The sequence below is a fragment of the Hyperolius riggenbachi genome, chromosome 1 (genome assembly GCF_040937935.1).
Source record: "Hyperolius riggenbachi isolate aHypRig1 chromosome 1, aHypRig1.pri, whole genome shotgun sequence".
Lineage (NCBI taxonomy): Eukaryota > Metazoa > Chordata > Amphibia > Anura > Hyperoliidae > Hyperolius > Hyperolius riggenbachi.
Genome location: NC_090646.1, coordinates 185,153,755 through 185,171,981, shown reverse-complemented (window position 1 = coordinate 185,171,981; position 18,227 = coordinate 185,153,755). Strand labels below are relative to the sequence as shown.

Here is an 18,227-nt window from a genome sequence, read left to right as displayed (position 1 = left end):
CGCAAGAGGCAGGACAAACTAACAGAGCAAAACTGAAAGGGATGTTGGCTAAAACACACATGAAGCCAGCAGATACATATAACACCTTCAGCAAAAGAGAGATTTCTGGATATCTACCGATATGAGTACCCAGAGTCGGAGCAAGGTCAATTTTATTTAGTGTGCCTATACTAGCAATGGATGCGGAACTGTCCTACACAAACTGTGTCTTTCAGTAATACAAACTTCTAAATGGGCAAAATCTTAACAGGGAACTTACTTAAAGGAATACTGTAGGGGGGTTGGCGAAAATGAGTAGAACTTACCCGGGGCTTCTAATGGTCCCCCGCAGACATCCTGTGTTGGCGCAGCCACTCACCGATGCTCCGGCCCCGCCTCTAGTTCATTTCTGGAATTTCAGACTTTAAAGTCTGAAAACCACTGCGCCTGCGTTGCCGTGTCCTCGCTACCGCTGATGTCACTAGGAGCATACTGCACAGGCCCAGTATGGTCTGTGCCTGCACAGTACGCTCTTGGTGACATCAGCGGGAGCAAGGACATGGCAACGCTGGCGCAGTAGTTTCCAGACTTTAAACCTCCTGGCGGTAACCCCGAACGTAGTTCGGGGTAAGCCGCGCAGGAGGATTTCTCAGGCCCTGCTGGGCCGATTTGCATAATTTTTTTTTGGCTACACGCAGCTAGCACTTTGCTAGCTGCGTGTGCACACCGATCGCCGCCGCTACCCCCAGACCCCATGCGCTGCCTGGCCAATCAGTGCCAGGCAGCGCTGAGGGGTGGAATGGGACTCCCTTTGACGTCACGACTTCGGTGACGTCATCTCGCCCATCGCCATGGTGATGGGGGAAGCCTTAATGGAAATCCCGCTCAGAACGGGATTTCCGGATGGGCTTGATCGCCGGAGGCGATCGAAGAGGGTGGGGGGATGCCGCTGCACAGCGGCCATCATGTAGCGAGCCCTAGGCTCGCTACATGATTTAAAAAAAAATAAAAAAATAAAAAAAAAAAGTGCTGCGCTGCCCCCTGGCGGTTTTTAATAGACCGCCAGGAGGGTTAACGTCTGAAATTCCAGAAGTGAACCGGAGGCGGGGCCGGAGCATCGGTTAGTGGCTGCGCGGGCACAGGATGTCTGCAGGGGACCATTAGAAGCCCTGGGTAAGTCCAACTCATTTTCATCCGACCCCCCTACCGTATTCCTGGAACCAACTAGGAAGCTGTTCTGAGTGCTTTGTGATTTGAAAAGCTCTTGCTAATGTAATGCTATAGGTTTTATCTCACTTGAGCAATGTGATTTTATAAAAATTCCCCATAGCATTGCTTTAGCAAGAGCTTTTTCAAATCACTAGTGCTTAGAAAAGGCTGCTAGTGGGTTTGAGCCCTAAATCTGCTTAAAGGGCCACAAGCCTTACACCTGACGGGTGGAGACTTACTGGAATTGTTATGAATATCCACTAGCTTTATGGAGTTTAAAGATAACTTTAAATTTGTGTTTGTTAGCCCTGTCTGTTGACCTCCTTACATTCTAGTTATTCTCATTATTGAGTGCAATGTTTGTTTAGGATGTGTGTGCATTCACCACTAGTGTAGGTACTGCAGAAAGATCCCTTAAAATGTTGGTCTGCGTTTGTACAATATCCACAACTGTTGTACTAGTCATGCAAAGTGCAGGAACTGCGAAATGTGCTTAAAATGGAATTAAACTCAGAATGTTCCCTCTGCTTTAAAAGATTAGCCACAGCATGATAATCTTTATAGGCAAAAAATATTCTTCATTAAAATGTATCAAACTCCTATTAAACCTGAAGTTTAGAACTTGGTTTCACTTTGCAGGAAGCACTGAAGGGGTTAAGCCTCAGTGCTTACCATATAAGTAATTATTACCCCTATTAGACACTTTAATTTGGGTAAACAAGCACAGAGCAGTGGATTTCTTCAGCAACTATATGTGGAATAAAGAATTTTCATTTAAGACAAATACAACCAGTATTTTCTGTATTGGAAACATTCTAGAATTTACAACAACATTTGTGACATTTACACTGTCAGTATAACCCAGCAGCACAGAGAAACTCCCCAGTCCTCTCCTTAGATCGCTTTAGCTTCACAAAGCTGTCATTTTCCACAGCTCTGTGGTGAAAAGGTGATAGATGGGCGAGGTTGAACAGATCACCAAGATGCGGAATTAATAAGAGGCCATGCAGCACGGCTGATTCACACTGCAGCACTGTATAATGATATCATAAAAACACAGCACTCTCATGATCCTCTGAATAGTAATCCTAGTGTCCCAGCTTGGATTTAACAAGTCTAAGCCGTAGTTTATTGAAGATGTCAGTCTTGCTTGGCCTTTCAAATGCATAAAAAAGGAAAACTAAACACTCTCTCTTCTATGGAAAAGGCACTTGTGTTTTGTGCAAATTGCAAAATTTAAATAACTTCAGTAACCTGAAATTAAAACACTGAAAATTTAACTCCGAGTCCTGAGTGGATCTTGTGCTGTTCTACATACTAAGGTCAGGAAAACACAATAATTGGAGTGACAACAAACATGACTTTATTTTAGCTATTTATTTAGCACTGGCATTTTCTGTAGTACTTTACAAAGAAGACGGAACTACCGTCGTATTTTTCGGACTAGAAGATATACCTAGGTTTAGAAAGCAAAAATGAGGGAAAAAATGTATACTAAACCTGGTGCGTCTATGGGTCAGGGGCATCTTGTAGACCTTTTCCCCCAAGCTGTCTCTAAGCTACTCTAAGCTACATTGCCCAGCTACACTAACTCCTGCTGCTGCCCCCCTCTACACTGTACTGCCCTATACTAGCCCCTGCTGCCCCCCTCCCACCAGCTACATTGCACTACACTACAACTGTAGGGAAACTACATTGCAGTAAACTACACTACAACTGCAGGGAAACTAAATGCTAACACCCAGCATGCTCCATCCTGGGAGTGGTGACAGCTGCAGTGTCCCCAGGGATGCCCCATATCTCCCTCCCTCCTGGTGCACAGTGGCGGCAGCATGTCACCCAGCATTCTCCATCACAGGAGTGGTGACAGCTGCAATGTCCCCAGGCAATGCCCGATACCTCGCTCCCCTGGCACACAGTGGCAGCAGCATGTCACCCTGTATGCTCCATCATGGGAGCCGGGACTGCTGCAATATCCCCAGAGATGACCAATCCCTCCCTCGCCCGGCACACATCGGCGGCAGCATGTCACCTCGCATGCCCCATCATGGAAGTGGTGACTGCTGCAATGTCCCCAGGGGATGCCCGATACCTCCCTCCACTGCACATAGCAGTAGCAGCATGTCACCCAGCATGCTGCATCACGGGAGTGGTGACAGCTGCAATGTCCCCAGGGATACCAGATACCTCCCTCCCCTGGCACACAGCAGCGGCAGCATGTCACCCAGCATGCTCCATCACACGTACATATGAATTGGCCACGGGAGACTTGGGCGCAGGACATAGCCGGTACATGACTTATCCTGCTGCTGAACAAGTTCCCGGCGGCATAAATACTATTCCCCCTCCACGTCCACGTGGATAGTGGGGGATGATATAATTCGGCTTCCAGCTACTGCTGGAGGCAGAATTATAGTGTTTTAAGAGCAACTTCAGCTCCATCTTCTGATAGCTCTGAAGTTACTCACAGTGCACTGTCTATGGTGGCGCTGGCTACGCCCGAATCTCCTGCGCTGTTATTAAACCGCTTGTGCTCCATCACAGGAGCGGCGACAGCTGCAAAGTCCCCAGGCGATGCCCGATACCTCCCTTCCCCGCACACAGCAGCGGCAGCATGTCACCCAACATGCTCCATCCCGGGAGTGGTGACAGCTGCAATGTCAACACACTCTAATTAGTCCACTAGCCTCAGGGATGTGTAGGAATATAATATGGGGAGTCCTAGTTAGGCGAGAGGTCCATCATTCCTCCAGAATACAGTCCAAGCCAACAATAACAATCCAAGCACTTGAGAAAGGGCTTCTGCCTAAAACTTTGTGCTATTTGTATGTTGTACCTCCGCATCATGGAATAAAGTAAGTCTTTGGATAAATATCCTCTATTTGGGTCGAGTCCTGTATGGCATATTGTTGGCTTGTACAGCTGCAATGTCCCCCAGGGATGCCCGATATCTCCCTCCCCCCCCTGGTGCACAGCGGCAGCAGCATGTCACCAAGCATGCTCCATCACGGGAGCGATGACTGCTGCAATGTCCCCAGGGATACCCGATACCTCCCTCCCCCTTGGTGCACAGCGGCAGCAGCATGTCACCCAGCATGCTCCATCACGGGAGCGATGACTGCTGAAATGTCCCCAGGGACACCCGATACCTTCCTCCCGACATACAACAGCATTGTCACCCAGCATGCTCCATCACGGGAGCCATGACTGCTGCAATGTCCCCAGGGATACCCGATACCTCCCTCCCCGACATACAGCAGCATGTCACCCAGTATGCTCAATCCTGGGAGTGGTGACAGCTGCAATGTCCTAATACCTCCCCCCAGCACACAGCGGCTGAAGCCTGTTCATGTCACTCATTTTGGTGTGTCCTGGGACCAGCGGGTTTTCTTTCTATACTCCGGACTCGCTCATGCGCAGTAGATCGGATCGATCGGGTTCGGCTATTTACGCCTTATCCCGAAGAGATATCCGCTAGTACGCCTACGCTGGATCCCGGGAGGTAAATATTTACATCGCTGCACTTCGGGGGGCTGCAGCTGGACAACGGAGGGATAGAGAAGAACGGGGGAAGCCTCGTTAGGATTCAGAGGCTTCCCCCTCACGAGGTAAGTACCCCTCAGGGGACTTTTTCTTCATTACAGGTTTTCTTTAAGTGTGTTTAGAGAGATAAGCCTGTGCAATTAGCTGATATCAGCAAGTAATCAGCAAGTGTAAATCAGGGCTGTCAGCTGTGTGGAGGTATTCCCTTGTTCTGTGCTATTATGTAGACATTGAAGGTTAACCCTTTCTGTGCTCCCAGGAAACATTTTGTATTCAGCTGCTGAAATGCTAAGTTTTTGTGTGAAATGTTACTTCCACAGATATCTGATATAAGACCAGAAGCAGAAGACCATGAGACTAAGTTGAAAGAGAAACCGTAACCAAGGACTGAACTTCATCCCAATCAGTAGTTGATGCCCTCTTTCCCATGAGAAATCTTTTCCTTTTCACAAACGGATCATCAAGGGGCTCTGTATGGCTGATATTAAGGTGAAACCCCTTCCACAGTGTGAAGTCAGGACCATAGTTCTGACATCACACTGCGGTAGCCTTGTTGCTTTGTGGGAAATAACAGCTGTTTATAGCTGTTTCCAACTGCAAAAAAAGCAAGCAGCATCTCCTTCCACTGACATCACCTGCGAGCAGTAAAAATGTCACCATGTGATAAATGTCAGAATGTAAATCGAGGAGAGGAAAGGTTTCACAATGGGAAACACTGACTAAATCATTTATACATACTTATTGTAAAACTGAAGCACTTTTTTTATTACATTATTTTCACTGCAGTTCCTCTTTAAGGTCCTATGGGCGGAGATCCTGCTGATCAGATTGAATCATCCATCTGAGAAGACTGATGCAGGGATCACACTTGGGGGAAATCACACGTGTTTTTCCCGCATGCAGACTCGCACCATGTTTATCAATGGATTGGCTCACATTAGTGCAGTTCCTGCATGTGGGGGGGGGGAATTGCTGCATGAACTACTTTTTTGCACATTGTATACTATTCCCATTGCCGACAGTCAGCAGCTGGGAGGGACCCAAGGGTAGAGAAAGGTTAAAGTCTTGGCTCTTTCTTGACCATCTATTTTAAGTTATTTGACATCACCTAAAAGGAACCTCTAAAGCCATGTACACACAAACTGGATGAAACTTAACTGCGGCAGCCGTTGAGGACAGTCTCAGCCAAGACTTTGCAGCCGAGTACCTACACAGACATAAAAAAAAAACATTTTTTGCCTGAAATAAGAGTTAAAAAAGAAAACGTGACCAAGGACTGAACTTCATCCCAATCAGGAGCCGATACCCCCTTTCCCATGAGAAATCTATTCCTTTTCTCAAACAGATCATCAGGGGGCTCTGTATGGCTAATCTTGTGGTGAAACCCCTCCCACAAATTATGTCAGTGCCTCACAGCACTGAGGTCTTGCCCTCACACTGTGGGAAATATCAGCTGTTTACAGCGGTTTCCAACTGCCAAAAACGCAAGCAGCATCTCCTTCCACTGACATCACCTGTCAGCAGTAAAAATGTCACCATGTGATAAATGTCAGAATGTAAATCAGGGAGAGGAAAGATTTTACAATGGGCAAACACTTACTAAATCATTTATACATAATTATTGTAAAAATGAAGCACCTTTTTATTACATTATTTTCACTGGAGTTCCTCTTTAAGCTAACATCCCTGACTGTAAAAACTACAGGTGATAGTCAATGTGATCAAACAAAGAAAGCAAACATCATGATGTAGTATGTACAGTCTATTAAAGAAAAATTTTAAACCTTATTTCGTCTATCCTATAAGTTCCTATACTTGTTCTAATGTGGTCTGGATTACTGCAGCCTTTTCTAGTTGCACTGTCTCTGTAGTATATCTAATCTTCTTTGTCAAGCTTTGTCAACCCAAGGAGGAAGGAGCTGCCTCTGCTGTGATAGGGACAAGTTATGCACACCCCCTACAGCCAGCGTGTCTGCGAGGCTCATGGAGCTGTGACATTTCAAACAGATGTGAGTGCAGAGCGATCAGTGCAGAGCCCAGACAAGCAGCTAAGGCAACATGTGGGAGTAACATTCCTGCAGTCAAGTCAGGCTTGAGAGGAGCCACTGAAAACAGGCACCTGCTCTGATGACGTATATCTTGTTTGGTGGCCATCTTCTTTGTTTACAAAAACAATGAATAAAAAAGTGATTTTATCACCAAGAAAGCAGCGGGGAGTGGCGATAATGTCATAGAGGGGGCTAGGAGAAGACAACAAACAGGCTGGTACGTTTATTTATGTAAGATTTTCATAGTACAGATTCTCTTTAAAGAGACTCCGTAACAAAAATTGCATCCTGTTTTTTATCATCCTACAAGTTCAAAAAGCTATTCTAATGTGTTCTGGCTTACTGCAGCACTTTATACTATCACTGTCTCTGTAATAAATCAATGTATCTTTCCCTTGTCAGACTTGTCAGCCTGTGTCTGGAAGGCTGCCAAGTTCTTCAGTGTTGTGGTTCTGCTATGAACTCCCCCTTCCAGGCCCCTCCATGCACCCTGCCTGTGTGTTATTTAGGATTAGAGCAGCTTCTCTCTTCTCTCTTATCTTTTACAAGCTGGATAAATTGTCCTCTGAGCTGGCTGGGCTTTCACATACTGAAGAATTACAGACAAGGGCTAAGCTGTTTGCAGGAAGAAACATGCAGCCTGAAACTTCAGTGCATGAGAACAGGAGGAAAGAAACACACAAATGATCTCTTGAGATTCAAAAGGAAGGCTGTATACAGCCTGCTTGTGTATGGATGTATTTTCTATGTGTGGACATACTGTACATCAACCTACTTCCTGTTTTGGTGGCCATTTTGTTTGTTTATAAACAAACTTTTTAAAACTGTTTTTAACCACTTAATGCGGCGAGGAGCGGCGAAATTGTGTCAGAGGGTAATAGGAGTTGTTCCCTAACGCACTGGTATGTTTACTTTTGTGCGATTTTAACAATACAGATTCTCTTTAAGTGAAATCTTCAAGCAACAAATAGAAGCTTGCTCAACACAGTCAACACACTCACCAGCTCTGTTTAAATCAATGAGTGTCTGCCGGTTAGAGTCATCATGGAGACTTTTGCCACTATCCTGTTCCAGCTGGACTTGTATAATCCTGACGCACTTGGTGATCATATCACTCCATTTTGGTCCTACTTGATAGCGGTAGGTAAGAAGCCCATTCACTGCAATTGGAAGTCTCTGCTGAGTAATTTGATAACCAGCCTGCATAATAACATAAAACATATTAACAAAATGCATTTTCTAATTCTGGTTAATTACATCTTGTAATTTGGCATATGACTCACTATAACATTTAGTACCAGTAAAGGTAAGCATCAATTTGTTACTGTATGTCCCGACACACAAGGCCTAGCAGAGGAATTTTATCCTGAAGATACATAGAGCATCTCTATTTAGATATGATGTAAAGTTCATGCTATTAGATGTCTAACATGTAGTTTTTTCATCCAACAGCTACCAAGCATAAATAGAATATAAAATAAATGTGGACATGCACAGATATCAGCCATACCTGTATCCTTTTCTGATGAGGAAAGGAGACAAGTATAATAGATTTTCTGTTTACTGACAAAAGTCCAAGCAGAATATTTTTATACCACAACTCCATCTTCTCTCTATTACTCACATTTAAACAAGTTAAAGTATGAGAGGCATATGGAGGCTGCCATATTAATTTCCTTTTAAACAATACCATTTGCCTGACAGTCCTGCTGATCTCTTTGACTGTGGTAGTGTCTGTCACATATATGAAACAAGCTTCCATATTCCTCTCACTTCAAGTGTGCTTGACAATTACATATTGATGCAAACAGCCTTTATTTCCCTCTATGTCCTTTTTGAACCAGGGGCCATCTTGGCCCTGAGGCAATTGTTACATATTGCAAAGAACATGAGTAATAAAAATAAGCTGGAGTTCTGACAAAAAGTTGTCATGACCTGCATGGCCATTCACATTCTTATTTAAGGATTTTGCAAAAAACAAATTGGATAAACAGCTAAATTGGACAACCTGGAAGGTGGGACACCTGACATTTCCACTGGGAAGATTTAAGTGACCTGACATCAGTAAGTCACCTGACATCTTCAGCTGGAAGTGGTCAGATGACAGTCAGTGACCAGACATCTTCAGCTAGAAGTGGTCAGATGACAGTCAGTGACCGGACATCTCCAGCTAGCAGTGGTCAGATGACAATCAGTGACCAGAAACCTTCAGCTAGAAGTAGTCAGATGACAGTCAGTGACCTGACATCTTCAGCTAGAAGTGGTCAGATGACAGTCAGTGACTGGACATCTTTAGCTAGAAGTAGTCAGACAACAGTCAGTGACCAGACATCTTCAGCTAGAAGTGGTCAGAAGACAGTAAGTCACCCGACATCTTCAGCTACAAGTGTTCAGATGACAGTAAGTCACCCGACATCTTCAGCTAGAAGTGGTCAGATGACAGTCAGTGACTGGACATCTTCAGCTAGAAGTGGTCAGATGACAGTCAGTGATTGGACATCTTCAGCTAGAAGTGGTCAGATGACAGTCAGTGACCGGACATCTTCAGCTAGAAGTGGTCAGACTACCCCTTTGGATTATCAGGCATCAGGTCATGTCCTCTGGCCAGAGATTTATTTTGTACATTAAGTACTATCAAGATAGCAGAATGTACAAGTTTTTGCTTCAGTTTGACGTCTGGAAACCAACCTTTACATTTTTATATTATTTTAACTAAGAAATAAGAAAGTTATAATATAACTTATGGTAAATTGTAACAAGAAATTTTTCAGTGTTTAAAACCCAGGCTAAATCCATACAGCAAGATACCTGCTAGGATTTGTCCTCACAGAGCACACATACTAATCAGGTTTTACCTGATAAATACGGCACTTAGGCGTATAAAATATCATTTAAAGACGAGGCAATGCATGCATCCTAATGGAAGTAAATGGGAGCCAGGCGGCTGTGAGCAGGGTGGAAATTGCTTTCACTGCAGCAGTCTGCTGTGTTCTGAATGGTCCTCAGCATTAAATGAGAAAGCACCTCACTTAGTAGGTAAGACTTGCTATGCGTAATTTGTGAGGAACACACCTTAGCAGCAATATTGCAATCATTATAGAGTGGGGCTAAGACCCAATAAAATGTTATGTTCTGTAAAGTACAGCTTGCCTGAACAGTTTGATAAAATGTTACTTGCTGAAATGAACAGATATCTTAAAATCGTTTAGTAGTATCAAGGCCATTTCTGGCCTATTTGGTGCCCCAGGCAAGGTAACCTTTGTCTGGGTCAGGATTTTGAATTTATTATGTGCAATAAACCAAGCTTTTATTCCGTCTTTGCACGCTGCCAACATTAGGCACAGTCTGCATAATTGTGTTCCCTTTGCGCTACCATACTCAGCACGTGACCAGCCTGTGGTGTGGATGTCGTGATTGTACTGTAGCATGGGCACAAGTATTTATTGAAACCAAGATTAAAATAAACTAATGAGATAAACAACTGTATTTATCCTCCTACTACTTCTAATGACTTTTTTTTAGATAACCCCATGGTTTCATTTTATATTTAAAAATTTACAAAGTAGATTGAATGTCTTATTGTTCCTTCTCAATGGCAGTCTATTAAGTGTCCCGGAATTAAAGTACATAAACTATTGACCTTTTTTCTATCACTCCCCTGCCCTTAGAAGTTGTATTATGCCAAGAAATAAGCAATTTGCTTATCAGTGAGGCTTACTAGATTCCCAACAAGGTACCCACAAGACTGTCCCTTGCATGCCTGAAAATAAACTCTTTCAGGCAGCAAAATAATAATAATAAAAAAACAGCCTGGTTATTAAAGAGAATCTGTATTGTTAAAAATCACACAAAAGTAAACATACCAGTGTGTTAGGGGACATCTCCTATTACCTTCTGTCACAATTTCGCCGCTCCCCGCCGCAATAAAAGTGGTTAAAAACAGTTTTAAAAAGTTTGTTTATAAACAAACAAAATGGCCACCAAAACAGGAAGTAGGTTGATGTACAGTATGTCCACACATAGAAAATACATCCATACACAAGCAGGCTATATACAGCCTTCCTTTTGAATCTCAAGAGATCATTTGTGTGTTTCTTTCCCCCTGCATCTCTCATGCACTGAAGTTATAGGCTGCTCTTTTCTTCCTGCAAACAGCTTTGCCCTTGTCTGTAATTCCTCACTATGTCAAAGCCCAGCCAGCTCAGAGGACGATTTATCCAGCTTGTAAAAGATGAGAGAAGAGAGAAGCTGCTCTAATCTAAATAACACACAGGCAGTGTGCATAGAGGGGCCTGGCAGGGGGAGTTCATAGCAGAACCACAACACTGAAGAACTTGGCAGCCTTCCAGACACAGGCTGACAAGTCTGACAAGAGAGAGATAAGTTGATTTATTACAGAGACTGTGATAGTAGAACGTGCTGCAGTAAGCCAGAACACATTAGAATAGCTTTTGGAACTTGTAGGATGATAAAAAACAGGATGCAATTTTTGTTACGGAGTCTCTTTAATATGTTTTGTACTGTACATACACAAGTCTATCTCATCATGTCGCGTCACCTTGGGTACACTTTAACAGTGTAAATCAGGACTGAGCAAAACTAAGACTCATGCTTGTCAAAACTGCCCAGGCTCAAAAGAAACCTAACTGTCCATAAATAGCCCATTATAAGGCCTGTAAAAACAAAACTAATCTGCTTACTTGTCTTATATTTTCCTGATGGTGGAAGACATATTGGTTTTGCTCCTATGACTTGGGGTAGCACCTACCTTCTTATAATGTAACCCATATAGTCCATGGCTCTGCATACACACCTTACGTGTTACAAATTACACCATCATCCCACAATTCTATTGGGAGGCAGCCCTTGAGATTTTCACCAACACAAAGCACCATGAAGGGTATTGTATTTTATATAAATCTTCCTATTTCTTGGAGGAAAACTTGGTTAATTTGATAATATGAATATGCGGTCTATAAATGCAAAAGTGGAATTGATGTTATCCACTTTGTCTTTATGTTTAAATTAAGGTTTTGCTATAATCTGTTGGTCATTGTTTTCTGCACACATGAGTTCTCAAACTGTTTAATGAGAACATTGCAACATCTCTAATCACCAGTATTATAATGTGATGATCTAATGAGCAGCCTGTGAGTAGTCTGGCAGGATCCTCTGAAACAAATACTCACTGAACAGCAATAGAATTCCTGTAACAGGTAAAAACAACTTACATATATCAAATAACCTACCTCAAACTCTGCTGTAGTTATCACACATTACATCTCTTAACTTACTCAGCAGCAAACACTCATTTTATTATACTGGACTTGTGTTCTGCTTAACCACTTCACCACTGAGGAGTTTTTTTTCCCTATTGACCAGAGCAATTTTCACATTCCAGCGCTCCTCCCTTTTATTCACCACCAATAACGTTATCACTATTTATCACAACAAAATTATCTATATCTTGTTTTTTCCATCACCAATGAGGCTTTCTTTAGGTGGTATATTTAGCTAAGAATTAGTTTATTCTAAATGTATGTTCCGGTTATTACAACGTTTAATTGATCTCCCTAGTACAATGCATAGTGACAAAATTGTATTTGGAAATGAAGGTGTTTTTTTCAGTTTTGTATCCATCACTAATTACAAGTCCTTACTTGCAAAAATAACAGTATTAAAACCCTTAGGGCCCGTTTCCACTAGTGCGGTGCGAAATCGCCGCATATCACCGCTGACAAAATCGCATGCGGATGCGATTCCGCATGCGTTTTTTGCCGCGATTTCGCATGCGATTTCGCATAGGCAGGGTATATGCGATTTTAACCATGTCACTGCCTGTGTCAATTTACATTACTTTCAATGCGGAATCGCACGCGAAATCGCGGCAAAAAACGCATGCAAAAAACGCATGCGATTTCCCTATTAAATACATTGCCTGCGATTCGCCTGCGATTCGCCTGCGATTCGCCTGCATTCCACACGCAGGTGAATTCTGCAGGGTCTACCGTGCAGAAAAATCCTGCACATAAAAACGCAAATGAAAACTGAGAAGTGGAAACAGTCCCATCCACTTGTATTGCCTATGCGAATCCGCATGCGTTGTCTGCATGCGAATTCGCGCTAGTGGAAACGGGCCCTTATGGCATACATATAGAAAAAGTTGAGTCCCTAAGGTAACTATTTATGTATTTAATATAAATACAAATAATTTATTTTGGTAACGATGGGAGAGTAGGGGAGATAAGGGGTTAATTTCAATGGGAAATGCATGTGCTAGAATGTAGTGTAATGTATTACGGTTTAATTTACCATGTGACCACTACATGCCCGATCCCCCCCCCCAGTTTATTCCTAATGTGTTCTGATTGCTACATACACGCGTTACAGGAAGTAACGTGTATATGCTTTCATTTTTATTTTGTCAACGACCGCATGGCATCTCATTGATGCCAGTGATCATTGGTCAAAGGCACTTAGATCAATGAATGGGAAATGCACGTGGGAGTGCGCAAAATGCAGAAGCAGCGGAGTGCATATATCTATGCCACTGGAGCCATTAGTAGCCACCAGCAGAGAGTAGATATACTGCCTTGTTTTCAAGAAGTAGTTAAAGTGTAGTTGAGACAATGTATATATATATATATATATATATATATATATACATACCTGGTGCTTCCTCCAGCCCCCTTCAGGCTGATTGGTCTTTTGCCGTCCTCCCAGGCTGCCTGGATCCAACACTAGGTGGCCTGTTAAATCCACCAGTCAGGTCCAGTTGGCACAGGTGCACCGGCTGAGTGCGTTCCTCGTCGCACTCCCATGGCCAGGAGCATACTGAGCAGGTGCACAACGCTTCCGGCGATGAGAACATGCATGCGTGCAGTCGGGCATGCACTGCACAGTCCCCCGACTGGAGGAATTACCAGGCCGCCAAGAAGATAATCCAAGTGGATTGGGAGGATAGGTATGTATATTTTTGTTTTTAATTGTCTCAGGTTTCCTTTAAACACAGACGACTGAGCAACTTTTAAGTCCAGTGAGACATTAAGCATTGTCCTTAGCTAAACCGGTGAAACTTTTCCTTTTTCTCCCTCGGTGTGTAAAATTGTGACTGGACTGAAGACATGTCTGAATATCAATGCAGGATTTAAAATGCTGGATATCACTGCATGATTAAATACTCAGGAATAGAAGACACAGTACATTAAGTTAATTCATCACAAGAGGAGCGTTGAGAGTGTTTATACACATGTACCAAACGGATTGATGAATTTCCACTTTTTATCACTCTGTGCAGGAGTGGGCAAGGTCACCAAAACACTGATGCATGAGAACATTCATTCTCATTAAGCTGCTCATATTTAGAAGGAAAAATTATCTATCAGTCTTCCTGAAAATTAAACCATAATAATTAGCATCTGGCCATCTGGAAATCTTACTTATCAAAAGGACCTCTAAAGGCATCATAGCCTCTAACAAACTGAGCAACTTCATGTGACAAAAGCAGCTCACATGCTTTCCACAGACAAAACTTCTGAAAACACTTTTTTTTTAACTAAAAATAAAGCAATAACAGAAAAACCCCAAAACACTTATTACTACTGCCCAATTAGACGACTCCAGTCACAAGGATTAGTCAGCCAGACAGTTTGGTTGGTTTAACCCTCTCCAATCCATTTTCATGGTCAGGTATGTTCTCAAAGCTCTTAACTTTATGTACTGCAGATCTAAAGGGGCTGATGTCAGGCTGGACTAGATCTGGGGAGGACGACTCCAGTGCCAGCTGTATTTATCCTTATCGGACACAGTCCAAAATCAGAAGCTGGGGTGGAACAGTCAGACAGTGGATTGTAAAGGGTTAAAAGGAACCTGAAGTGAGAAGGATATGGACGCTGCCATATTTATTAAATATAGTAGTGTCTGAATAACACACCTGAAACAAGCATGTGACTTATCCAGTCAGACTTCAGTCAGAGCACCTGTTCTGCGATCTAGTGCCGAGTCTGTGGCTAAAGGCGTGTACACACGCCTGATTTCTTCAAACTGACCCGTAGTTTGTAAAAATCAGATGTGTGTACGTAGCTTTACAGTATTAAAGGCCGATGATCAGCAGGGTAGCGAGGCAATTTGCATTGTTTAAAAGGGAATACATATGTCAGCCCTAAATTCCTCTTACTCCAGGCTTCCTTTAAGCTTACTTTAGAATATTCTGTTCAAGAAAAGTTTCGTACACGCGTACAAGGACAGGGACCTGATCCTTCAGTTGACAGTTTGGGGACGTGTCACACTCACCATGGTGTCCATCCGCGGCGTTCCCGCGCGTGCTCCTTTGAGCGCATGCGCGGTGGTTCGCTGGGTCTTTTGTGTTCACTTCCAGGTCGGCGTATGGCGTTGTGCATGCGCAGAGTGCTGATTTCGGTGCCAATGTTCAGTATAAAAGCAGCACTGCCTCAACTACAGTGCTGCTCGTTCTGACAGCTTGGCTAACCGTGTCCGGTGAACCGTCGTTCCTGTCCTGTTAAATTCTGATTGAATTTCTCGTAGTGACCCTTGGCTTGTGACCCCGACTTCTGCTGATCTCCGCTTGCCCCGACTCTTGGCTATGTTTCTGGACTACCATTTATTGCCACCTGCCCCGACCTCTGGCATCATAGCCTCTAACAAATCCTTATTTTCTCTCCTTCCCAAGAGGAACATTGTGTTCATGTAAGAAAGGTCCTGGCACACCTCCGTACTCATGGACTATACGCCAAACCTGAAAAACGCGAGTTTGACAAAGTGAATATACAATTCCTGTGCCTGAAGATCTTCCCTGGAGGGGTAGAGATGAACCCTCAAAAGGTCTTGGCTATCCTTGACTGGCCAGTACCTGTGGACTGTAAATCAGTACAGCACTTTATTGGTTGCGCCAACTTCTACAGAGAATTAATCAGGAACTTTTCACAGATTGTGGCTCCCATTACTCAGCTGACCAGTACTCCTAGATCTTTCCATTGGATTCCTGAGGCTCAGTCTGCTTTTCAGAAACTTAAGTCTTGTTTTACCTCCGCAACTATCCTGAAAGATCCTGATCCTGCTAAAGCCTTTGTCTTGGAGGTGGACGCATCTGAAGTAGCTGTGGGTGCCATCCTCTCCCAGCGGTTTGGTCCAAAAGCCATCCTACATCCGGTTGCCTTCTTTTCTAGAAAGCCAAGTACCACAGAGAGAAATTATGATGTTGCTGACCGCGAACTCTTTGCTATAAAGGCCGCTCTCGAAGAATGGCATGATCTTCTGGAGGGTGCAGAGCAGCCAATACTAATACTCACAGATCACAATAACCTGGAATATCTTCGAACTGCCAAAACACTGAGGCCACGTCAAGCTCGGTGGTCACTTTTTTTCTCCAGATTCAACTATCATTTAACTTATCGCCCCGGATCTAAAAATACCAAACCAGACCCTCTGTCTCGGATGTTTCAGTCAGACTGTTCCTGATCCAATACCTGAGAACATCCTGTCCCCTCAACATTTTTTTACTCTTGCAGTCCAGTCTGTTGGATCCCGTCAAACAAGCCTCATCCTGTCTTAGCACGCCTCTGGATCTACCAGTTAAGGAAGGTCTTTATTATTTCCACAGCAAGATCATTGTCCCCGCCTGGGCACGTCTGTCTGTACTTCAAGCTTGCCACGACAGCAGATTGGCTGGACACTTTAGGGTCAACTGGACTAGAGAACTTGTGCAGAGAAATTTCAGGTGGCCTGAGTTATCCAAAGACTGTAGTTCTTATGTTACCTCATGTGAGACTTGTGCACGATCCAAGAATGCTCTTACCCGACCTTGGGGATTTTTGAATCCTCTTCCTGTTCCAACCCAACCATGGAGGGACATTGCTATGGACTTTGTGGCGGACCTACCTCCCTCTGAAGGGTTCACTACCATCCTGGTGGTGGTAGATCGTTTTTTCCAAGGTGGACCATTTCCTACCGTTCAAGCACGTTCCCTCCGCTGCAGAAACTGCTCAAACTTTCATCCGGGAGATTGTTCGACTCCATGGGTTACCGTCCAATATTGTGTCTGACCGGGGAATGCAATTTACTTCCCAATTCTGGCAAGAATTCTGCAGGGGCCTTGAAAGCTTACTCTTCCCTCCGGGTACCACCCCCAATCCAATGGTCAAACACAGGACAAATCAAACCCTGGAGCAATACATCAGATGTTTCACTTCCGCTTCCCAAGACGACTGGTATTCTCTGTTGGCTACTGCTGAATTTGCTTACAATAATTCCATCCCTCATTTCTGCCTGGTCTGGATTTCTCCTCGGCCTGTCCTGGAGTGCAGGAGAGATTTTCAACTATTCAGAATAACTTTGACACCATTCACAGTGCCTTAAAGCAAACCCAAGAAAGAGGAAAGAAGTTCGCTGACAGGCTCAGGAAAGAAGGTCCGGACTTGTCCCCAGGGGACCTCGTCTGGCTTTTCACTGCAAATCTTAAGCTACGCTGTCCTTCCAAGAAGTTAGCTCTTAGATTTATTGGTCCTTTCCCTGTTTGCAACAAATCAATCCGGTGGCATTCAAGTTGTCTCTCCTTGCTTCTCTTCAAGTCCATCCTGTTTTTCATGTCTCCTGCCTGAAGAAGGTGGTGCCTAACAACTTCCCTGGTCGCTCCTCTGATCCCCCTCAAACAGTTCTCATAGAAGGCTTAGAAGAGTTTGAGGTGGAAAAGATCCTGGATAGCAGGAGAGTGAGGAATTCTCTCCAATATCTGATTAAATGGAAGGTTTTGGAGTAGAGGAGATTTCCTGGGAACCAGCCTGTGATGTGCATGCTCCTAGACTGGTCAGATTGTCCCACCAAATATTTCCTGACAAGCCAAGCCCTGGGAGCACCTGGAGGTTGCCCCTGGTGGGGGGGAAGGGGGGTCAATGTCACACTCACCATGGCAGCCGTCGGCGGCCTTCCCGCACGTGTTCCTTCGTGCGCACGCACGGGGGCCCGCTGGGTCTTTTGTGTTTGTTTTCGGCTTGGCATATGGCGTTGCATGATACACGCATGCGCACAAAATGTTACGTGCGTAAAACGCTACGCGCACATGCGCAATGTTACGTGTTCTCTGTGCATGCGCTGATTTCGCCACCAATGTTCAGTATAAAAGCAGCACTGCCCTCAACTACAGTGCTGCTCGTTCTGACAGCTTGGCTAACCATGTCTGGTGAACAGTTGTGCCTGTCCTGTTAACTTCTGATTGGATTTCTCGTTGTGACCCTTGGCTTGTGACCCCGTTTCTGATGATCTCCGCCTGCCCCGACCCTTGGCTCTGTTTCTGGACTAACATTTATTGCCGCCTGCACCGACCTCTGGCTTGTGACCCCGACCTCCGTATAATGCCGCCTGCCCTGGACCTCTGGCTACTGTCTGACCAAGTCTATATCACAATTAGCATTGTTCAATTGTTCTCCTGACCAC

At 44.2% G+C, this 18,227-nt stretch overlaps 1 protein-coding gene across 1 annotated transcript in view; it reads right to left on the bottom strand.

Annotated features, from left to right (window-relative positions):
• The window catches only part of LOC137546800 (glutamyl-tRNA(Gln) amidotransferase subunit B, mitochondrial-like), a 160,184-nt gene that overhangs the window by 101,862 nt on the left and 40,095 nt on the right, over positions 1-18,227 (bottom strand). The window contains exon 4 of the mRNA XM_068269660.1: positions 7,781-7,979. Within this exon, the coding sequence (XP_068125761.1) occupies positions 7,781-7,979 (199 nt within the window). The remainder of the gene's footprint in view (positions 1-7,780; positions 7,980-18,227) is intronic.